At 34.2% G+C, this 26,099-nt stretch overlaps 1 protein-coding gene across 2 annotated transcripts in view; it reads right to left on the minus strand.

Annotated features, from left to right (window-relative positions):
• LOC149780856 (retroviral integration site protein Fli-1 homolog) overlaps positions 1–25,798 on the minus strand; it is a 67,037-nt gene extending 41,239 nt beyond the window's left edge. For both annotated transcript variants that reach the window (XM_089937943.1, XM_089937942.1), the window contains exons 1-4: positions 25,660–25,798; positions 8,677–9,337; positions 2,034–2,243; positions 508–606 (exon numbers count right to left, since the gene is read on the minus strand). In XM_089937943.1, coding sequence (XP_089794069.1) covers positions 508–606; positions 2,034–2,243; positions 8,677–9,337; positions 25,660–25,662 — 973 coding nt within the window. In that variant the 5' untranslated portion in view covers positions 25,663–25,798. The remainder of the gene's footprint in view (positions 1–507; positions 607–2,033; positions 2,244–8,676; positions 9,338–25,659) is intronic.
• Between the last annotated feature and the right edge of the window lie 301 nt (positions 25,799–26,099).

Raw genomic sequence — 26,099 nt, forward strand, 5'->3', positions numbered from 1 at the left:
ATGTTTTACCAAGTGCACATAGGGTGATTTGTGTAATATACCAAGTCAGTGTATACGGTCTTCCTTTATGAAAGTTTTAATTAATAAAGATATAACATTTGTAAAGGATACAGTATGTGTGTATAGCAGTATTTATGTTGTTCTGGGTTTAACGCCATTTTTCAGCACACGCTGTATGTGAGGACAAACCAGAAGAAATTCAGTACCTTTTAAATTCCCCACTCCGCGATTACTCTCCCTCCCTCCCTCCCCCCCCCCCCCTCTTCTCTGGTCTTATGACAACGGATGTGAAGAATAAATGAGTATTATTAAAACTAATACATATTAAACACGGGCAGAATAAAAGGAAGAAAGCAAGATTCAGGAAAATAAAGAAGGAGCAAACAACAAAACAGAGACATTAATATCCCAAATCGAATTAAAGCGAATCAATTGTATTTCTGCTTCTTTAAATGAGTTTTCTACAGTTGTGTCTGAGAAAGGACATACAGACATAATTTAACTTACCGGTTTTAACATTTATGCAGCTGCCTCCACTGCTATGCGTGTATGAAGTTATATTGTTGTTTGCGTGGATCAGAGGGCTATTTCTTTCACGTCCACAGGCTGATTTGATAATAATAATAATAATAATAATAATAATAATAATAATAATAATAATAATAATAATAAAACAATGATAATAATAAACGTCCTCTTGATGATGATGATCATCGCAGGAGAAGAAAAAGATGTGACATCCCTGACACAATTTTTTGAACATTTTCAAATCTGAAATGTGTTGTGCGTGTTTTTGATCTACATTGTTTATTGAATACTTCTTTCAGCCATAATTTATTCTTACAATAACTTCTTTGAATTTAATAATTAATGTTTAGTTAAAATGACTGTAGCAGAAGATATAATACGGTATTTTTGTGCAAAATTTTGTATTAGACGTACTATATCTTGATTAGATGATTTAAACATTTAGCATTCAAACATTTAGAAACTGTCCCAGTACAATATTTTCATGGCTATCTGAGGTATGTTTTTCAGCTTCCCCCACTCACTATTATTATAATCAAGATATCGGACAATAAATAAACAAAGAATAAAAGTCACCTTTTTATATATAAAAAAATGTATTATCGGATATAATCCACATTAATATTTTACAGTGGGACGCCATCTACTCATGTTCATAGGTCTTGAAATACAATTTAGCCAGCCCCCAAAAGTGTTTTTTTATTCTTTTAAGACTTTATTAACTTTCACAGAGTTTTACCAAAATCATTTACATATATAAATACATCTATTAAAGTTTGCTAAAAATAAATTATGAGTGTTGATTGAATCACCAGCAAATCTGGTACTAAAACAAAATCTATGCTCGTGATATTTTACGTACATAATGCAAGGGACACTACTCGTAATAGAACTGGTGTAAATGAAGTTGCCGGTATTAGTGTCAATAATTTGCTTTCATCGGAGACATTGTTTTGTTGACAATAAGGTAAATTTCTGAGAGAGAACAAATTCTCCTCCCCTACCACCCCACCCTCTCTCTCTCTCTCTCTCTCTCTCTCTCTCTCTCTCTCTCTCTCTCTCTCGTGTATAACATGGTTGACAAATGAAGAAGCTACATAAATATGTTAGTAAACTTTCACTCGTACCCCTTGCCATTACCGTACCAACATAACAACTCATATTCATAGATAAGTGTGAAGTAGGAAGATTACATAGAAGGCAGTGGGATAATGTGTATGGCTTATTCAAATAAATAAATAAATAAATAAATACTCATTTAATATTATATGCCAGTAAATACTAACTACCCTCCTTCTATTCACAAATTCATTAATTTGTTGTTAATATATGAAGAAAGAGTATATATGAAAAGAGAAAACAATTATTTGCCCAGTCATTCATCCATCTTACCTTTCGTCCTGCCATAATTATTTATTCATCCGTTCATCCATTCGTTTGTTACTTCCTGTCCTCGTTCATTCATCCACACGTACACTATACAGAATAAATGGCACGATACTTACTTTCTCTTAGGTAGGTCAGATGGCTCATCAAGCGATCGGCCGCCTCATAAGGGCCAAGACAACGGACGAAATCCTCACGGCTCATTCGGCACAGTTCCTTGCCGTCCAGTGATGGAAACTTGCTTACGTCAATGACGTCACGAAGGTTGTATTCATCAATGGCCCACTCTAACCAAGCCTGTACATGGATGTTCTTCCATTTCAGAGGATCTAGGAATACACATATTTGAGAAGGGTGAAGACATTCACAGATACTGCTACTTCTGGTACAACAAAAACAACAAGAACTTGTACTACTACAGTACCATATGTACTATCACTACAACGACGAGGATAACGGCGTATAAGTTCTAACAATTTACTGTGCAAATCGGCATAAAATAATTGCTTCTGATACTACTGTTACAACCACTACTATTACTATATAATTCCGTTACTTTCACGAGAGAGAGAGAGAGAGAGAGAGAGAGAGTAGTAGTAAATTATCAAAATAGACCTAAATATTGCCAACATACATGATTCATATATGCTCGGATAATGTCAAAACAGACTGTATTAGCTTTGCTTGTATGTATGTATGCATGTATGTATGTATTGTGTGTGTGTGTGCGTGCGTGCGTGCGTGCGTATGTATGTATGTATGTATGTAATGAATGTGTGCATGTATTTATTTAGCATTTATACAAAAATGCATATATCAGAGGGGAATATACTGATATGTAGACTCTACAGATAGAAAACCTCAAGACAGCGTTCCATTATTCAACGCATATTAATTTCCTATTCATTGTAAAACTGAACACGTTAAAATATCATGGAAAGCTGTATGCAATGTGAATAACATACATGATAAATTAAACTAATCAATCATAAACTGATTTGATTCAAATAATTAATATAAAATTAATACGTTGATGTCTTTTAATGTCCTATTAGCAGCACATAACTGTTATTCTGACAAAACATTATAACAACCGCAAACAAAATATAAAAATAGCCTTAAAAAGATGCAGAGAAATAAAACCAGTTTAAAAATGCAAACAGAAAAACAAAATTAATATTATACAAAATGCAAATAGAGCAAAAACAGTTTAAAACTGCATACAGAGGATGAAAAAAATCGATTTAAAAAAAGCAAACAGAGGGAAAAAGAACAGTCTTAAATTCAAACAGAGGAATAAAAAGTCTCAAACTTGCAAACAGGTGAATCAAAACCGGAACAAAACAGTCAAAATGCAAACAAGAACAAAAAGAATCTAAAAATACAGACAGAGGAACAAAAACATTTTAAAAATGCGAACAAAGGAACAAAAGTATTATTACAATTCGAAATGAGGAACCAAGACACTTTAAAAATGCTAACAAACGAGCATAAACAATCTAAAACATCCAAACAGAGGAACAAAAACAGTCTAAAAATGCAAATAGAGAAACAAAAAGTTGAAATGAATGCAAACAGGAATGAAAACATCCCTATTACAAAAAAATTCTAACAGAATTAATTATGCCCACAAATCGAACAGCAAAACAGCACAATACAGCGATAAATGCGTATAAAAAAATACAAAGGACATTTCAATATTATGGTCTGAAATAATTTTCCAAATCCTTTGTTTAGACCAGTTTTCAATACACATTATTTAATTACCTATAAAGTCGCTGTAATATACAGGATGATGACCATTTTCTATGCAAAATTGTTAACACTTTAAAAGTACAAATATTTGAAGGAAACGTATTTGTGACTTATGTAGACGGACTGGTTATGCGTTCCGAATATTTAAAAAGAATTTGTATTTTAAGTAAACTCGTTACGCGTTCCGATTTGAGATAAGAATTTGTCTTAAGTAAACTGACTGATTACGCATTCCGATTTTACAAAGAATGTGTGTCTCAAGTAGAATGGCTGGTTACGAGTGCTGATTTTACAAAGAACATACAAGCTGAATTTTTATTGCTCTTTTTGGGCATATGGCTGAAATAGCGAGTTTGTTTTTTATGTAAATTTATTAATTTTGTCACAAAAAGCATGCTTTAGGTGATAATAGAAAGAAAAAATACTGTGGTACACATTATTTGGTCCTAATTCTGAAGATTTATTTATTTTTTACATTTTGTACATTTAAATCTGTATGTTGAAGTGAACAAACAATTTTTGTATGACAAGGTCATGTGACTTTAAAGGTTAAATGAAAGGACAAGAATAAAAATTCACGAAGTCCATACTCTGTCTTTATGTTTCCAAAACTTGATCCTTGAATTTGACTTTGCAGATTCTTGCGAGAAATAGATACTTGCTCCTATTCATCAGCAAATGGTTTTTCTATTCTCAGTAACACCGATCATTTATGTTCTAAGCTAGGGACTTCAACGGTACTCAAGGATGATGTGACACAAACAATGGTATATACATCTGTATATGAGAGGAGTTACAAAAACAAATGACTTCTGCGATATCTAAATGTAGTTCCATCTGCAACTAACTGTGTTTTACATACGCTTTTTGACTCCAATGTAATAAAGTAATGTGTAGTGTTGAGGGCAAAATTTAAATCACAATTATTTACGCACAATTTTCCTCTGTCTTTAAAATCATATTTTAATGATTTGCTATTATGTGTAAAAACTTTGCACATAAACAGGAAAATAATAAAAAGCTACTTTTTAAAAAAAAATAAATTTCTAAAAAAGTAAAAAGCGACTATAAAAACATAAATAGCTAAAAAAATATGAAGCGATTTAAAAAACCCAGACAAAATCTATATGAGAAAGAAATTCAACGCTATATCAAAGTGTCACAATATCAGCATATTTTTCACATCATTTTTAAAACGGAGATTAAAAGTTGATACTAAAGTTATTGCTTTTGGATGAGTCACGATAATTTTGAAATCGAACTGCTACTACTACTACTACTATCACTACTACTACGAAGAACGAGATAAAAGAATATAAGTAAAAACAAAAGAACAATTTTGACACAAACCAGTCTGACATTATAAACAAATATCAAATATTGAATTACCATTACACGATACGACACGAAGTCTGATTTATATGCATGTAGAAATAATATACATAAAGTCAAGTATTTGTTCCGGGAACCACCAATCTTGTGCTTTAAACTCTTTAAGACTCGTCCGATATAAATATGAAAGAGCCGTGTGGGTGTCAAGCACCGAGGCACTGAATGGAGGTCGTGGATGTTGGTGGGAAGCTGCAGTCTGCGCTGTCACATAAGAGTGTAAAAGAAGGCGGAGAGAAAGATACTGTTTGATTTTTTTTTATAGTAGAAATTAACAAAATTACGAAAACATACAAAATAGGAGAAAAACATATTTTAAGCTATCGCAAGACTAGTCCCAAAACTGTGGGTGTTTGCTATTTAAGCTATCGCAAGACTAGTCCCAAAACGGTGGGTGTTTGCTATCACACACATAACCTAAAAGAGAAATTAAGTAGATAAGACAAGGTCATTGTTCAAATAATTATATTAATAAAACGATCAGGATTTCAATTCAATTTTAAAACTGTAACCCAGATGTGTTTATGTCAATATCTCCAAGATACTGGATGCCATTCGATAATTATTTACAAAGTATTTTAAACAATCTTAAGTGAAATATGCATCATTTTAGCTACATCGTCTCGGGGATAAACCTATCAAAAGGCGAGATTATCTCCCTTTTAAAGTGATTTATCTGGCTCATATCTGTATGAATCGGCTTATTAAGTGATTAGTACAATGCTTACACATCGCTGTTTTTGTTGTTGTATGGTGCGGGGGGGGGGGGGGGGCGGGCGCGACATTCGTGTAATGAGACCCAATCAAACATTTATTTCCCCAATATATTTGTTATTGTATTTTATATTTTCTTTTTTTGCAAACCATGTTTAATAAAGGAAAATTAATGAGCATAAAGAACGAGGATAAAATTCGAGTAAACTGAATTTTTCATCCAATACTCTTTTCGTTTTCAGGCTATTTTTTTCATGGTGTACCGTATAAGAACATTACATTATTATTTGGAAAAGTAAACATCTCGTCGTTAATATGGCATGCTTTGAATTATAATACGTTTTGAAATTTCAGTACCTTTTTTTTTTTCTTTATACAACTCGTACGAAAAATTCTTCTGCTTGCTGCTCGCAAACCATGTCACTCCACAAGGAACAACGTATCGTAAAATATCCAGATATATTATAGTAAGCCTTATTTGGAAAACGAATTACTGCGAAAACCTCGTGTTATCTGTTATGGCGGACAAAGTACGATTAGCGTAAACATACCAATACCTTTTACCTTTTATAGGCTAAATAAGAATATAATAAACCGAACTTCCTGAGGAACACAACTCTGCTTAGCTAGTAGATTTGTATTAAGTTCTTCTTGTTAAATTTAAAAAAAGATTTATTTGTCCTTTAGCATGATAGAAGATCACTTCTTAACCTGGACTTGATCGTAGTTAGTGACTCTCATATTCATGGACAAATCAAGTCTTGGAGCACAAAGTGCGTTCATTCTAAGATGCAGCCACATTGCAACTTTGTTGGAAATAAGGAACACGAGTATCGTTAAAAGCACATTATACGCCAGCCATGTGTTTGATAGTAATTCGATTCGCGTCTGAAAGAGATAATGATATTCCGAATGAAACAATTTCTAGCCAGTCGGAACACATCATGTTTTACCTAAAATAAAATTAAATTCGGATTATCGGTGGAAAGGCCCTAAAGTCTTCCCATTGGATTTTAAGCCCTACGGTACACGTATGATTTGGGAATGTCAATGTCAGACCTAGTTCATGAATGCTTATACAGAGTAGAACAAAATAAATTGGAAATAATCGACTGTGAGGGTTATTTTAAGAAAGCTAGAGTGGAGTACATTTTCATTACAAAAGTGCTTATAAAGTGGACTTTTAAAATTTCTGACCATACTTTTAATGCTTACATAAGTAGAAATTCATTTAACGTGAACATACAGCAGAATATCGCCCATGGTACACTTGTTTTCGTACAATTCTAGATAGATACTCTAAGGCATCGTGAAGGTGATAAAGTTTCAATGTCTTGTGTTACATGCCATTACTTGTCTTGAAACTTCAACATTTCACGAAGGGACTAACCACTTAATTTTCGATTTGGGATTGAGGGTAGGGCCTGAGATTTTTCGGGGAACAAAATTCCGGACCTAAAATGGATTCACAAAAATATTCTTGCTCTGACTGACAACCAGTTTCTATTCATTATATTAGTGGAAAAAATATTTTGAGGTGAAAGAGAAATATCTCAGCTCGAAAGAAAATCTAAGCCCCTCCCTCTCCAACTGAATCGTACTAGTCACGTACCATTATTATTTAACAGTCAACTTTCTCTTTTATTAAGCTAACAATACTAACCCAATAGTGCCTGGGGAACATTGCCAAGCACTCAACATAACAGGATAAATTGACCTAGAATACTACTTTTTACATATCCACAAAATAGGTAATGAAATATTGAGTCCTAAGTATGGTTCAGCTATTCAAACTATAATTACAATGCACCAATAAGGGTGAAGTACGACAATATATCGGTAATAACAATAATTGCAAATGTAAATCTTATCGCTTGCTTTGCACCATTCTAGTAACAAAACAAAAAACACGAGACATTGATGTCTAAATATGTACCTTGATCAGAATAAAACATGACAAGAGAATGATTAATAACCTCTTGACCAGTAGAATAGCTAGGATATTTGGGCCCCTATGCGGGCCACTATGCAAAGCTTACCGATGGACCCTTATGCGGGCCACTATGCAAATCTTACCGATGGCCACCTATGAGGCCCACTATGCAAAGCTTACCGATTGACCCGTATGCGGGACACTATGCAAAACTTACTGATGGACCCTTATGCGGGCCACTATGGAAAGCTTACCGGTGGGCACATATGCGGGCCACTATGCAAAGCTTACCGATTGACCCTTATGCGGGCCACTATGCCAAGCTTACCGATCGACACTTATGCGGGCCACTATGCAAACCTTACCAATGGGCACCTATGCAGGCCACTATGCAAAGCTTACCGATGGGTCCATGCCTAATCTATAGTATAATAAATAATTCGTGAACCTCTCTGCTTAGCATACTCTTGCTGTATGGTAGCTACGCCCCTGCTCCTGACGTCATCAATAGTGTAACAATGTATACGTCGTATAATATTTAGAATTAATTGCTCCTTCTACATACGTTGTATTTGAGCAGCATTTCAAAAAAAGTATACACTAAACAACAAATCTTATTCTGTAAACATACAAATGCTTTCATGAAGAAATAGGCATTACAAACTCCTCTACCGCATGATGTTTTCGGGTTAGATGTTAGCTGAAACTTTCCATTTGATCATAAACTGTTTTCAGTATTCCTCTAGTCAATGCTATTTATGTTACAATTAGTGATAACTTATGTTTAAGAAATTTATATTGTAAGGATGAAATCATGGAAACCTAAAAAGACTATTCTAACCTCCCTACCTTCCCCCAGCAAGAACAACAGCAACAACAAAAAAGAAAGAAAACTAGAAGAAAAAAATACAAATAAAAAAGGATAAAATAAATAACAGTAAAATAAAAACAAACAAATAAATAAAACTCACCTTCAGGAACATACACTTTTCTCCGCTTGTTCTGATTAATTGCCTGCTGAAAGCTTTGTGAAGACTCCATCATCGTTTCATGAAAGCTCTTTATAGGCGGATCCAGGGACTCCGGAGGCCTTGGGCATGTCAAATTAAAAGGTTCATGTTCATTTTTTACTCCAGTCCCGTATGGATTTGTTGAAGCAGCCGGGTTAAATGCAGGTGAGTCGAAAGGAGACAGCTCTTCGATTTCACTCACCCTGGGGAGCATCGGGTCACCAAATCCATGTCTTTCCGGTTGAAACCCCACATTTCCAACGCTGACGCCCATGCTGCCAAAATTTCCCGATGTAGAGCTGTATACTCCACCGTAATGAATTGGGTGTTGCATTTGAGCATAGTCTGCGTTCTCCAGACCAGACCCAGAAGTAGTGTACACACCCCACGCCCCTGGACCAGGGTTTTGGACCATGGGCTCTGTCTTAATGGTTGATTTTTCGCGATCTTCCTCAGAGATGATATGAGCAGGTGTACATATAGTTGGGGCACATAAAGGTGCTCGAGAGGATTCGACTTCATCGTACGATGGTGATGTCTCTTCTGACGATGATACTGTTTCAGAACTGTTGCCCTGTGATGGGGGCGATTCCGCGTGAATTTCCTGATGTTCGCCTGGATCCTGTAAACAATATAAATTCTGCCTTTATTCCAATCTTAAACAAATTAAAATAAAGTTAACAACATGAAATGCAATAATTTTGCGGTAATCACTGATATGAGAGTTTGCTCTCTGGTTTCTTGATTGAAACAAGTTACTTATTTGCGAAAAGTAGGCCACAGTGGACCTACTTTTGACATTATGGTATTATACTCAACCGGACGCATTCACACACGAAGATGCATATCGTACAGCCAACATTACATAAGAAGCTAAACTTCACGACATCTTGTCAAACTCGAAACCAGTGAAGGAAACTTTTTATGATTCTTAAGCATTTGTGACTTGTAAAGAACAATATTCGACGTAAATATTAATTAGCCTAGATAAGTTAAGAAACGTTAACAGAGGCAAATTTTAGTAAAATAGCCTGCCCACAGACATATCACGGTAGCCAACCTATTCTGATCAGATCGTATGATTCGAAAACGCGGACCTACTGTTTGTCTGTCACGCTAACCCTGAATCAACCTGATTTCTACCACCATTAGGGGCCACTTCGACATAACAGGACTGCGCACAGGGTCTTCTCGACATCCCCAAGCCTACTAAGGGTATAATTAATAAACCATGTGAGGACAAGTTCGGTGTATTGCTTGTGACAAACAAATACCCAAATGGTTGTGCATAATACGTTGAATCGTAGACGGTAGATCTGTGTCAATACTGTTTACGGCTGACAGCCAAGTGTAAACTAATAAATAATTTTTCTTAGAATAATAGTCTTAATAGTCTGAAGGGCGCAAAACTCACATTTTCAGCAGTGTATCTAGTACTGCAGTCTTATATCAAAATCGACGGTCTGTTTTGGGAAATTCACGTTATTGATATATCATAATCCCCAAATATGCACTCTACACCATCGCCGCTAAGTAAACGCCTTTGCTATCATGCGAGGGATTATCTAATTTTGGATATTATTATCCCTACACCGACCAACTATGGCGTCATGTCTGCATGTTAAAAGCGACAAATTAGTTTCAAACATGTGGCCTCATTAATTCGTTATTTTCATAACTTGCTAAGGTCAGTCTAACATATCTCTTGATTGTAATTTTAATTAAGTGCAACTGTTCGTAAAAAAAAAAACACGTGATTTTGCAAAGCATACAATTGTCCGTGCTTATTGAAACACTTTCGTCGTCAGATCCTCAGTTTCGGAGGTGTATTGCTTTGTAAGATGTAAAGTTCTTTAATTTTGAAGGTAAGTGAATTTTGCATGTATTTCTCAATCCTATAATGCCAACACAGAAGTGGTCGATTTTTAATTCGAATATTTAAGATGGCGGAGACAACGAAAAACAACCAATTTTTTTTTTAAATGAGCGAAAGACCGAACATCCCATCTGATTGTTTTCTGGATCTGATAGAACAGCCGGATGTAGCCATGAATTTTGAAATTGTGGCAGGGGGATATTTTGTTATTCCATGTGGGTACACACGTTGTCAAAGACAGGATTTGGTTCATTTTGCCGAAAAGATCTTTCAACCGATCGTAACTCATTTGCTGCGTGAAATACCTGTAATTGTCTTAAATGTACACTGATATTTTGCAGAAAAACTTGTCCGCACAGTTAAACGATTTAATAAATACGTGAGACCAGACTCAAACTTCCATCCGCATCGGAACAGTTTAGGGTCCGATTTATCGGATTATGACTGGCAAAAGTCCAAGGAAACTCGGCAAGAATAGATGTTATTTTGCCCAAGCTTCATCAGGCGTCTCCTTTGATCCGATCCATTAGATACGGGAGTTTAAGAGTTGCTTTAATTTCTTAAAGGAAAAGTGTCCTGCCTTTCTCGGCTTCAAACAAGAAAGGTTCTCTGTAATAAGAGAATAGTGTACCCGACACGAACGCAGTAAAAACAGTGTTTCCGACAATACTGGCCTGTCTATATAATCAGTATTGACTAAAATGTGGACTAAAACTTTGTTTATTGTACGCTTCCAGCATAATGCAAAGAGAACATTGTACATACTAAAAGGCTTTATATATATGTATATATATATATATATATATATATATATATATATATATATATATATATATATATATATATATATATATATATATATATATATATATATATATATATATATATATATATATATATATATATATATATATATATATATATATATATAACCATATATGCAGTCTCCCAGAAGCTGTAATTTTACGATATTTAGCAAACAGGACAATTTGCCCCACACTGCTTCTATAATGGTCTTTAGAGAACTCGTTGCTTCTGGCCTGTTTCCTTCTGAAATAAAGGTGGATTATCTACCATGGCGTAAGTAAGTGATGTCAGTGGCTTTTATCAACATTCTGACACAATTGTTGAGCCATGCCTCAGTATGCTTAACAAATAATAAATTGAAAAAAAGAAATATACTGTCAACCAGCTACAAAAGCTGGATGCTTCGGTATATCCACCAATTAATTCATCTATCCTTGAAAGCACGCAAAGTCTTATCATGGTTGGTAACATTAAAAATATAAAGGTTTTGAAACCTAATGAACGAGACCAATACTGTATGACCCCAGTCTAATTAAAATCAGATCACCACTGTCCTAAATGAAGATCTGAAATCGACCGCTTAGGGGTCATGTTCTAATGACCTATGTTGTTACCATAATCGCTAATTTTTATCAGCCAGTCAGACGAAGTCTTATATCTTCGCGTTTGGGAGACCGAACATTATGGGCGAAGAGCTTCAATGTGTGCCAAACGATTTGATTCACTTTCAGATTTCTGAAACTTTCATTTTCATTGGCTAATTCAAAGATCACCAAAATATGACCCCTAAGCGGTCGATGCCAGATTTTTGCATATGACAGTAGAGATCTGATTTGAATCAGACTGGTATGAACCTTCATTGTCATGGTAATGCAGTGATGCGCTTAGTCTGCTCCTGCATTCTTGCACTTTACACTTCATACCTTTTACGTTGCTCTAAATATTCTTCAAATGTTATTTTAACTTTTTGTAAATGCCTGCTTGAAGAACTGTGTCATTATTCTCTATGTAAGTTTTTAAAACAAATTTAAACCAATGTCATATTACTAATGATGCCATCTTGACAAACTTACTAAAGTATATCTATAAGAAAAAAAATAATCCTAAATAACATCACATTTCTTACCCTCTACACCATTAAGTTTCGACCAGATGCCCAAATCATTCAGCCAAATGACAGCCGGTGCCGCAAATCATATGCGATAATCTATCAAGCTATTTTAACGTGTACAGCGAAGCGGGTTGTCTCCAGTGGCTTGCGAGAGGGCAAGCTTTCCAAGTAAGCTAATAATTGCGTCTTCTCACCTCTCCGTATGCGTAATCGATGGAGTGGGGGTGATCTACCAAACCTTGCAAGCAATAATTTTAAAACAAAATGCGTGATCTTAGAGTAAAATTACAATAATTTTATTAAAATTACTGATTTTATATTTGTATGCGTCCGGAAGATCATTCTCAAATCAGTCACCGATTAGACCAGAAGTACCATCGTATATACATCTGAGAGTTTAGAGGCTTAGCTGTAGAGGCGTGTCCACTAAAAAAAAAAAAAACGCAACATACGTTTGACCGCATTGTATAATATGTCCGATATATATGGATGGAAACTTAGGTCACGAAGATGTGCCTTGCTATATACATTGACACGTTAATGTAATTCTGAGTCGTGAATAAACTTGAAGAACAGTGTGATTCTATCATTGACACGATCTTGTATCCTATCTATTTTATCTCATGCACTTCATGCAAAGCTTCAACATATTTTAAATATAACATTATATTCTGTGTAATTGATTAGTATTAGCAATGAAACGTAGCAAATCTGTTGCAAGGAACAGTAACACACGATGCACCGAGTTTTCTTCTTTGTTGTCTTTCCTCATTTGTTGTGCCGAAAAATTCAGCACGATGCTTATTAGGAACTGATATTTAATTTTCCGGTTTGGGGGTTGTCATTTTCGTTCAAATCCGGATTTTTTGTTTCTCCCTAAAAATCTTAGCTGCATCCCACCTACCTACTATCAAGAAGAAGAAAAAGAAGGAAAATGAATGACCGGTCACTTAGATATCGGTAGGCCTTGGTCTTCAGTTGGGTGAACATTGTGCTCGAGTAAATGTATCGGTAATGTCTATAAGTATTACAGTAATGTCGTTGAATTCGATAGGTTATGACTCTGTCTTAAAATCGACATCTCGAAATGTCATGTAGATAACATTGATTCATTTTAAAAACTTGTCATTGGCGATTCATTTTCAAGATGGTCGCGAAGCACGATTGCGTGATTGATTGATTGATTGATTGATCGATCGATCGATTGATTGATTTATTCATCGATTGATACTGAACGGCGCAGCAGGATTCGAACCAGGATCCAGTTGTTCGTGAGTCCGGCACGCTAGCCAGTGAGCTAGCGCGACCCCCTCCTTAAGACCATACGTTGATGGTTGGGCTTCATCTCATTAAATAAGGTAATAGAAAGAAAAAAAACGAAAATCAACAAGTATTTTTTGGGGTAAAATTTAACATAATTTATTTCCATAGAATACAACATGAAAATTTAAAAAGAACTTCATGTAATGCGAAATAAATTAAAAAATAGTCCAAAAAGTTATATCACCAGCCCTAATGAATAAATAAATTTTCAATTAAATTCCAGTGGTTTTCGAAATAAGATCCAGTGCTGAGGGTGTTGATTATCGCTGTTGTGGATTTGACGTGGTGATGTCACAACAGTCTTTTGATCAGTCACAATATTATAACCCACGATGTCCTTGTCTGAATTCACAATAATTCCCATTTAATGTCTCCGTCCAATAATAGTATTTAATAACACTTTGTATTTCCAGCGAATAAATAAGTTGAATAAATAATTTAAACCAAATAAAATGCAACAAGATTATAACTCATTAAGGACAGATCCACATGGAACCTTAAAATACCGTATATATAATTCTGAAAAACAGTGTTACTGATGCAGTTATTATCTGTGATTAACACATTTTTAAGTAGCAGACTGGATGCTTATTATTGCGGGAAGTTGACTTGCCTCGTCAGAATAGTTAGTAGGGACTTTTGTGAGGACTTACTGATTGGAAAAAGAGAAATAATAGAATAGATTTTTTCATGATATTATTTTTGTTTCATTTTGCAATTTATAATGATAGGATTTTCAACAACTTTTTTCTATCTGCATGACTCGATATTGATCAATGTAACAAATATTGTGGTTGTAATGTCATTGAGAAATGCGTTCTCTCGAGAGCTGGGAGTTTATGACAATGCGTCAAAATAGAATGTGTTTACTCGATTCTGGTGGTATGAGCAAAAGGGTTTTTAAATGGCGCACGGGTCTCACATGTTTGGTGTAGTTGTAGTCATGGGGAATACAACGTATGTTGCTGATTTTTTTCTCGAACAAAACATTATTTTTGTATGATGATGAACTAATGGTCATTTGGTAACGAAGTATTTTTATTTAGTTGGCTATAAAGCTCAGCATATAACCCTATACTCATAAAAAAGAAAACTGCAACAAAAGTTGAGTGAAAAGTTCGGAATATATATATATATATATATATATATATATATATATATATATATATATATATATATATATATATATATATATATATATATATATATATATATATATATACTGTCTCGTTTACAAATATCAGATGAAGTTCCATAGAAATGCCGGACTCATTGAATATACAGAAAAACAATAACAGATATAAGGCTTACAGTGTCCGACTGTCTTACATTGTCTGAAGTCATGCACATGCAGTCCGCATTCTGACATCTTGTGACATCATATTTGACTAGCATAAAAATTATTTACTGTCCTTATGTCATCTACAGTTATTAAAATAGGTCAGGCGCGCATTTATGAAACACTTTGCTATATCAGGTAAGAATAGTTAAAATTTTGTTTTCTTATATCGAATAGGCTATACAAGTTTAAAATAAACGGCTGTAAAAATTCAGTATTTTTGAGAACTGAAACAGAGCAATATTTCCGAAATGTTCATAAACGTCCATTATGTTTTGAAGGATAACGACAATTTAAACTTTCTTCGCTCAGTCAGTTTATTTAACCAATGTTCGAAATCATTTATATTAGAGCTACGCGGTATTATTGATATACCAGTTTATCGCGGCATTTTTGTTGCTGTTGCTTTTATTTTGTAATATATATTCGAGCAGGATCCAACTTTCCGAAAATTTCTGATTAAAAACATGTCATGCTTTAGTTTTTTACTAGCGCATGCGTATTTGCTAAGTATATGTATTACTTTGTAATATTGCGAATAATCCTACGAATTTCAAAAGCGCACTTGTTTTCTGTCTAAACTTTGCGTAATTGCTCAAGCCCATTAAATATTTTCTCATTTGTCGAAGAAGTGTTTTATGCTTACTAGCTTTTCTAAAAAAATATCTTGCCTAGGTGTTGGCACATCACTCTAAGTTTCTCTGCTTATTACAACAGAATCAAAACTTCCTAATTTACCAATAATCTCTCTAATGTCAGAACGATGCCTTTCACAGTATCAGCTGCTTCAGTTACATCCTTTAGATTACAACTTATACAACAATTAACTTATACATAGAAAATTCACCAGCTTTAATGTACTGAGTTTTTAATTTTGAGCTAAAATATTTTCTTTTCTTTTATCTCAAGATAATAAAGTTGTGTTGTTCAAATAATATCATGGATATAATATGATGCTATTTTGTTATCAGTCAGAGCAATATATTATTTTACCAGCTATTTACAGAATGAATTTAAACAAAATGTGCAAGACTCCGCCCCAGAAAACTGAATTGTTGGTCCTTAATATAATTGCGGTATATAATGGTAAGTATCGCGCGACGTCCCAAATAGCGCTATATGAAATTTGTCGTGGTACCCAGCTCTTGTTCACATTTTTATAATTGTCAGGGGACCTCATTTTGGTCAGTACTTTCACACGCGTTGATTTTATCTGTCAATTTGAGCATGTGTTGCAGTAAAAGCCACGACAGTTCAACAACTGATATCATTTGAAACTGTGATAAGTGCCTCTAACAAACATAAACTAATGCACATGACAGTCGGCCATTTGCAATATAACAATTCTAACGACGATCACTTTCATCACCTTTCATCCCACGCCCTCATCTGTTTGTCTGTCGAAAGTATTTATTATAATCTGAACTTTGAATATGTTGCTTTCTAATTCCATATTAATTATTTTTCTTCTTGCTTTTGATGTTCTGCGGCTCTAAACGAGTCCACTATATTTGTTCACGTCAAATGTGTGGCTAACAATAAGCATTATCGACACAGCTATAAGGAACCGACAGATCAGGGTCTGTGCTATTCCTTTTGTCGACAGACCAAGGTCTGAGCTATTCCTTTAACCGACAGACCAGGGTTTGTGCTATTCCTTCTACCGACAGACCAGGGACTGTGCTGCTATTCCTTCTACCGACAGACCAGGGTCTGTGTTATTCCTTTTACCGACAGAACATGGTCTGTGCTATTCCTTCTACCGACAGATCAAGGACTGTGCTGCTATTCCTTCTACCGACAGACCAGGGTCTGTGCTATTCCTTCTACCGACAGACCAGGGTCTGTGCTATTCCTTCTACCGACAGACCAGGGTCTGTGCTATTCCTTCTACTGACCGACAAGGGTCTGTGCTATTCCTTCTACCGACAGACCAGGGTCTGTGCTATTCCTTCTACCGACAGACCAGGGTCTGTGTTATTCCTTTTACCGACAGAACATGGTCTGTGCTATTCCTTCTACCGACAGATCAGGGACTGTGCTGCTATTCCTTCTACCGACAGACCAGGGTCTGTGCTATTCCTTCTACCGTCAGACCAGGGTCTGTGCTATTCCTTCTACCGACAGACCAGGGTCTGTGCTATTGCTTCTGCTATGGATTTCGACTGATCATCTTAGATCTTTATCAGTCTTCACATATTACATTATTATATGCGGCAAAATAGTTGTTGCTGGATATTAATGCCTCGGCATGTTCTTGTTCCGGAGGAGTACATGTATATATGTATATATGACACACACTGCCGGATTACTCATTAAGTACACTAAGCACGTGCTTAGGGCACCAGCCCAATAGGCCTCCCCCGCCCCCCAAAAAATCAAATTAATTGTTGATGATAAATTGAGTGAATTATATATGACCATTTCGATCTGCATGTACGAGTATGTTGATTTGCAATAATCCAACGCTGGCATTTTCCCACCTTTTTAGCTTTTAATATTGTTTATGTTTTGAGTGTCACATTTTGTAGGATGGGATAGGGGACCATAATATTTTCAGTGCCTAGGGGTCTTGAAGGCCTTAATCAGGCACTGATGACGTACAAGTGTCATCTAACCAAGAAGATACAAACGGTTCATTTCACAGTATTTCTTTCTTTCATATTTTTCCAATAGCAGGGTGTCATTTATTTTGTTAAACTCGAAAAGACCTTTTTTATGTAAGTGAGTGCAGTCATGTATCTTCTTTTATCATATGGGATGGAAGAATGATATGCAAAAAAGGTTAGGCTGCCATGACTTCCCGATGAATATATAATCGCCATAATATCCTGGTTGTTTCTGAGTGAGATATACGTTTATGTGGTACTTGAGAATATTTAGCAACTAAATCGCTTACAGGACACGTCTCATTCTATGGGAACGATATCAATTCATAATCAGTGTGCTTAAAATGTTTGGGGTTTGCACTGATGATGGATGCACAGTTATATCGTCTCTTATTTGCTGAACTGGTTAACTACGTAAGAATTACTTTATGTTTGATTTCTATTTGAATCGGATTAAAATCAGATCTCTCTCCAGTCCTTGGTAGAGATCTGATAGACACCGATAAGAGGCCACGTTCTTTTGAACTTATGGTTCATCAGTCAAATCACAGCTTCAAATTATGAATATGCCGTTACTGACGATAACTCATCCCTAACATGAAATGCTATATTCTATCTGATAGGCCGCTGGCGATAACTCATCCCTAACACGAAATGCAATATTTTGTTTGATAGTCTGCTAAGAAAAGCAGAATGGGAGTCCGAAAGGTCACGTAGTAGCATGGAAATCAGATTTTTACTACATTGGACTTACATTATGTAACCTCTATAAGGTTCTTTTTAACTGTTTTCTGATTAACGATTCCGTGTCTAGGTTAATTTTTGTTGTTGCTTTATGCGACTAAATTGCACTTTGCTTAAATTTGACTTTTAGTTCGTGCATTGTACTTATTGTTAGATAATAAAAGGTTTTGACTTCACAGTTGGTACTTAATATAAAAAGTATATCTTGTTAAACATCGAGTAAGAAATCATTTTATACAGAACTTTAATTCGCAAATTTAGTGAAAATTGCACGCATCTTCTATACATAGTCTTAATGATGGCTTCGTCATACAATAGTATATGTGTAAACTTTGTCAGATGATTTAAAGAATTTTTTGTGTAAATCTTTCACTTCCTCGTGTTGTCTTAGTTGACACTGGGATGCTATATTCAAGTAGAAAGACACAATATAATTTCGTTTTCGAATGCCAGTTATGCAACAGTCAAGAGCTAAGTACATTAAGAAATATTACAGACGCTTCAAAGTGTTCATCAAGTATGTTGTCTTCTAAAGTGGTAGGAACAGTTCTAGACACTAATGTAGTTCGAGCCTTTGTGTAAAATAGTTTAGTGGCTCGCTTAGAGATGTTTATGATTAAAGAATTGTTCGTACAGTTATGTATACTTCATTATATCAAATCCTCTGTACACCGACAACTGTTTTATTTAACAATTATTTGTCAGCTTTTTTCTTCTCGTAATTTTCTTTTTGTAAACCTTTTCCTCATCAAGGTTAATATATTACATTTTGTAATTCAAAGCAATCATTGTCACGTTTTGTTTTCTTTAGAGCACCTGTCCCAATTATTTTTTACGACTGTTATAGCAACGACAAAAATTGAATGGAATTGTTCTTTGTATTTTGCTAGCATACCAGCAGTAATTATTTCGCAAGAGCGGATGCGTTGATTGCAGCACTGATTAATGTCGATTCAAAGGTGACTGTAGTTTTTTTTGAAATAATTTGAATTCATATTTACAAAGTATAATGTTTTGTTGTCAACATTTATGACCTACAAATCTTTGATACAGGATCAGCCATTAAAACACGATAACTTTGCTATTATCTTTTTACAACAGAATGCAAGGCTATTAGCAACATAATCAGCTATCAGACAGATCAAGTATATATTTGAAGTTAGTAATTAGGCATACATTATGTGAACAATATGGCAGCTGACGATGCTACTGTGCGGTGACTATGTATTATTTATAGATATATATTCTTGATATGTTTGGTAGATATTGCCACAGCTGAAGTTTACAATAAACACATATAAATTTTTTTATGGTATTTGTGTAAAAAAGAAGCATACATATCAAATTAAGACAAACAATTCCGACATTGGTGTTGTTGATGAATATAAGTATTTAGATCTTGTATGTCACAAGAATGGAAAGCTATACAACGGCCTGAATAATCTAGTATCCATAGATAATAAAAGTATACATTTATTCAAAAAGCGTATACACAATTTAGATTTGCCTAATGATTTTCAACTGAAACAGTTCGATCAAACCATTGTACCAATTTTAACATTTTTTTTTTTTTAAATTTGGGGATCTGTGAAATCTAATAAAGTCGAAAAAGCCCATCTTTCTTTCCTTAGAATTATATTCGATGTTAAAACTCCACCCCTCTTTATATGGTATACGGCGAACTTGGTCGTTTCCCCTTAATTATCAACACTAAAAGTGGCATGATAAACTACTGGGTTAAATTGGTTAGCGCAAAAAAAACACAAAAATTATCGTATGTATTCTCTCGTACACTGTTGATAATTCCCATGACAATAAATGTTTGCTTGAAGTCAAATCTATATTAGATGATGTTGGGTTATGTTCTCTATACGAGCAATCAAACATTTGTATTAGTTAAATGTTGAACAAACTCAGTAGAACAATGACTAAAAGATCAATACATACAAGCTTTGGAAGCTGACATCAATACGTCATCTAAAGGTCTAAATTATAACGTTATTTAAAACTAGTTTAGATTTAGAAAAGATGTATTTCTTATTACAAAAATATATCTAAATATATAATTAAGTTTAGAACTGCAAATCATAGATTTCCGGTGGTACTGATAGATGGACCGGTGTTTTCTATAACGAAAGATATTACACACTTTATCAGTGTGAAGAAATAGGGGATGAATATTGTTATCTTCTGTCACATTCTTATTTTCACGACGAAAGTCAAAATTTTATACCTTATTTTTTACAATTCCAGGAATAATGTTTATAAATATAAGCAATTAATGAATACTTAAAAAATATTTGCAGGTTCTTAGATTATTTTCTAAATATTGTACACGCTGTTAAGTATCAAGTAATATCATCACACGCTATATAGTCGTGTTCTATTTCTTATATGCCTCATATGTTGTAACCTTACAACCTGAGTGTAATAAAGTCTTGTCTTGTCTGTAGGCAATTATGATTCGCTTTGATGTCATGCAAATACATGAAGTTTTCGGAAAGTGAAATGGGCGTGTCCTAGAAACAAAAAGGTTTTAAAGATTCTCAAACAGGAAATGTTAATTCAGAAACTGAAACACATATGTAAAAGCACCATTATTTATTTTCCTTTCTCTCTATTGTATCAATAGTCTATTGTTTTCTTTACAATAAACTTGCATGGTTTAGACAAAAGAAAATATCCAAATGGGGAAATTCGATGCTTACATCGGCGAGAGAGCTCTTCTTAACAGATGTTTTATGGATCATAGTCTTCGTTATTATTATTATTATTATCATTGATGCTGCCGTTACTACTGCTATTACTACTACTTACTACTACTATTACTATTACTACTATTACAACAGACAAATTTATCTTTAGGTATACTCTTTCAAGATATCCTCTGTTTTAAGCATTTATTTCTCAATTTGCATTTCCTACAGGTGGCTTATAGAGAGGTTTTATACTACTACTACTACTACTACTACAATAATAATAATAATAATAATAATAATAATAATACAGCAACAACGACTACGACTACAACTACTATTAATAATAATAATAATAATAATAATAATAATAATAATAATAATAATTTATATCATTCATCTGTTCGACTCAAATATTGCGCTTATTCTTATGTATGGGTCTGATGTTTGGGATTTATATAATGTCAACGATATATAACAAAGCCATTTGTAAATATTTTCGTTGGATATCCAGGTCTACTAAAAATTATTTGCATATATAAAATGAGGAAGAATTAGCATGCAAAATATAAGATACGAACACATTTTGAAATGTTGACGTAGAATTTAATAAAATGACAGAAAACAGGTTTCCTAAACGAATTTAAAACTAAATTGGGTGGAAGTGTGATTGCTTGGCTAATAATGTTATAAAGCTTCTATTTATGTATTGATTGGCAATGTTTGGTGCAGTCAGAGGTAAGTGATGAAAATAGATTTCTTAAAATGTTTAGTCACAGATGTAAATATATATTTAGGCAACACTCTCATGATAAATAAAAAAGACGGCATTTCTACTTGACATTACGAATAGACCAGAATTGTCAAAAAGATACAGAATTGATTGGGCCTGATACTTTTCTCACAACATTAATATGCGGATATTTTGCAAATCAAAGCTAATGCATGAAGATATGAATATGAAAATATTTATTATGAAGAAAAATTCTGTCAAATGTATGATTTTAATATCGAAAATTAATTTAATTATAGTGCCGCTTGTCCGTAATATGGAGAATCACGATGAAAATATTTAACTTCCTTCTGATACATTAATTCAAGTTAGAAAAATGTAAGACTTTTATACGAAACTATACTAGAAAATGTAAGACTTGTATACGAACCTATACTACAAAAATGTAAGACTTTTATACGAAATTATACTAGAAAAATGTAAGACTTTTATACGAAATTATACTAGAAAAATGTAAGACTTTTATACGAAATTATACTAGAAAAATGTAAGACTTTTATGCGAAATTATACTAGAAAAACTCAGATGGCTATTTTAACAGCGCTTACTATAAATCCGTAAATTTAAGAGAAAGTATTTTGTCATGAACTCATTTTACAAAGGGCACTAGATATCTCAATATCAATATAACAAAAATCCTTGTTGTTCCGCGTGTGTGTGTGTGTGCAGGGATAATACAACAAGCAACACGTACACCATTAAATCAAAGCAATGTTGTTACGTTTGTGGTATTCATTGCCCTGTTTCAGCATTTCATTGACTATACATGGTGACCAGTATATTTAGTGGAAGAAGAACCTAAGAAGAGCCAGACAAAATGCACAGATCCGCGGGAGACTACTGGCAAGCTTTCTCACATACCCACGTTGGCCGTGCCGAGGCTCAAACCCAGGCGGAACAGAGGTGAGATGTGAATGATATGTAACGGTGAGTGCTTTCGACCATTCGGGGCGGGGGGTGGGGGGTGGGGGGGGGGTTCAGATCATGTTAAGGAACAGTCTAATGACTTTATGTTCTTCTTTTAATATGAATCTTAAAGGTGATAAAAAGCTCTTCCGCCCCTTCCTATCACAGAAATTAAGCAGTCAACCATAAAATATTTCGCTGATTGCATTGAAAACTGTTGGTTTTGTTGGAACTCATAGCAAGCACTTGACAATTCAATTGTCCTCTTGAATTTTTTTCCTTATTCAAATATAGGTCAATCAGATGTTTTTAAATTCTTTTTCCCTGTCTCGAATGTGCAAAATTATGCCAGCAATCCTCTGTATTTTGAAATATCTGCATTACATACTTATAGATTAATAACTTTTTTACATTGAAATAAATAGAACATTTAAAGTTTTTGTATACGCCAGTAGTGTCTGGTAAGCGGAACTTGAAAATATGTGCTGCTATTTGAAAATATTTTTTTAAAATTCAGAAACAGTTTTTTATACTCGTTAATTTCATAGTCAATATTGGAAAGAAAACTTTGGAACATTTGATCTTTTTAACATTTATTATGTCGCATTTCCAATGAGGAAAAATGTTTGTCGGTGTGTTATGAAAATTGTAAAACATTGTTATTACACTTAGATCTACCAACCGTATTAAGATATTATGTTGTTACATGTGAAATGACAAGCGATTAGAGTTTTGCCTAAATTCAGCAAATAGTCTCAGAAATAAATTAGATCCCGAAAAGTGTTTGCTTTTGCATAAAATGACACGAAACCAATCAAGATAAATTAAACGAAAACAAAAAATATATAAAAGCATTCATATTTAACGATTGAAACATTTCGCACCTTAAAATTGTAGTTCGTGCGTCTACAGTATATATAATCGATAACTAGAAGCCTCCGGTGTATAAAACAAAGTTTTTTGTTAGTCCATTTCCCACACTTCATTGCGTTCCGAGTGCATTTAATTGCTTTCATCAGAAATGAAATATCATTTTTGTATTGAGGTGTAAGGGCTAACACATTAATAGCAGGCTGTAATAGTTTAAACATCAATAGTAAAGTGTAATAGTTGACACATTAATAGCAGGCTGTAATAGTTTAAACATCAATAGTAAAGTGTAATAGTTGACACATTAATAGCAGGCTGTAATAGTTTAAACATCAGTAGTATGGCTTAATAGTCGACACATTAATAGCAGGCTGTAATAGTTTAAACATCAGTAGTATGGTTTAATAGTTGACACATTAATAGCAGGCTGTAATAGTTTAAACATCAGTAGTATGGTTTAATAGTTCAAATATCAATAGTAAGGTGTATTATTTAAAATATCAATAACAGTGTCAAATAGTTAAAAACATCAATAGTAAAGTGTAATAGTTGACACATTAATAGCAGGATGTGATAGTTTAAACATCAATAGTCGGGTGTAATATTTAAAACATGAATAGTCGTGTGTAATAGTTAAAATATCGATTGTCGGGTGTAATAGTTAAAAGATCAAAAGTCGGATGTAATAGTTAAAAGATCGATTGTCGGGTGTAATACTTAGAACATGAATAGTCGTGTGTGATAGTTAAAACATCGATTGTCGGGTGTAATAGTTAAAAGATCAAAAGTCGGGTGTAATAGTTAAAAGATCAAAATTCGGGTGTAATAGTTGAAAGATCAAAAGTCGGGTGTAATACTTAGAACATGAATAGTCGGGTGTAATAGTTAAAAGATCAATAGTCGGGTGTAATAGTTAAAAGATCAAATCGGAAAAACCAAAGACCCACGGAAATCTACTGGCAAGTTTTCACACATACCCATGCTGGCCTAGCCAGATACTAGATTCTAACCCACGCGGACAAAGGTGGAATGCTGATGATCTGTAAAGGCGTACGCCTTAGACCATTCGACCAACAGGAGACTAGTTGTAATTATTAAAATATCAATAGTAGGGGTGTGTGTGTGTGTGTGTGTGTGTGTGTGCGCGCGCGTGTGTATCTGGATGCATGCATGTTTATATGTTTGCATGTGTTGCATTTATGTTATTTTATATGCGCTATATGTAAATCTAATAAGTGAAAACTTTTAACATATTCCAGTTATATTCTTTGATAGTAATGCAAATGTATTTAAGCTAATCCATCAAAAGAAGAAACGTTTTCGACAATACATTCAACAGTTCATACGTTGTACAGAAAATTGTAGCAAATCAGAATGAGGTATAATGAAAATAATAATAACATTTTTCCAGGTTATGGAATTACAGGAACACAGAATAATTGCTCTATATTTACCGCAAATAATCATGGAACTTAGACACCATTATTCTACAAATCCAAGCAAAAGATGTATCAAAACAATCTACACACTGTCATCTGGCCTACCGCCTTTACTTCTTGACAATTGAGGCATTTTTCTGATTATACGTTCATATTATAGTTACACCGGAATACCAAGGAAATTAGGAAATCCTTTGTTCTTCAGTTTGGCGACTTTTGTCGCTCACTCAATCTATGATTTCCTATGACCCGCTCATAACTTTGGCTCCGGTAGAACTCTTTCCCGTTCGGGAAGTGTATGCTTAACAAAGGGCAGGAAAATACAATAGTTTGGCGCCTATCCACAATAAATATATATATAGCCTGTTTATGTCTTCAGAACTTAGTTTACGTGGTAAAACATGCTAAATACGATTTTATATTTTACATACCATAATTTTCGAGAAGACAAATTCCAAGTATCCTTTGTAAATATCACTGTCGTGAGTTCAGCATCCCTTGAGTGCTGTTGACAATGTTTTTATGTGTAAGAATTATATATGTGTATATCTATATATATGTGTGTGTGCTATTGTGATGATAAGGACTCGTTTGCCCTCAGTAAGTAGGGGTCTAAAACTCTGGCCAAACTCCGGGTCGCAGTAAAGACTGTTTCCGGAAACAAAGACTTATCTCGCGAAAGCAGAGACCGCAATGGTTAGGCCGGAAGTTGAGAGTTGAATCACTTGAAAGTGTACAAAGTATGTTTAGTCACTTTGGAGAGGTTTAGAATCTAGAGTGTTATTAGAACGAGGAAGTTGGAACAAAAGCAGTTTCATGTTTCTATTTGTATAGTAATACATGAAAGACATCCACCGACAAAAAGTTGCTA

Source organism: Sinohyriopsis cumingii, chromosome 16, assembly GCF_028554795.1.
Source record: "Sinohyriopsis cumingii isolate HCF-2022 chromosome 16, ASM2855479v2, whole genome shotgun sequence".
Taxonomy (NCBI): Eukaryota; Metazoa; Mollusca; class Bivalvia; order Unionida; family Unionidae; genus Sinohyriopsis; species Sinohyriopsis cumingii.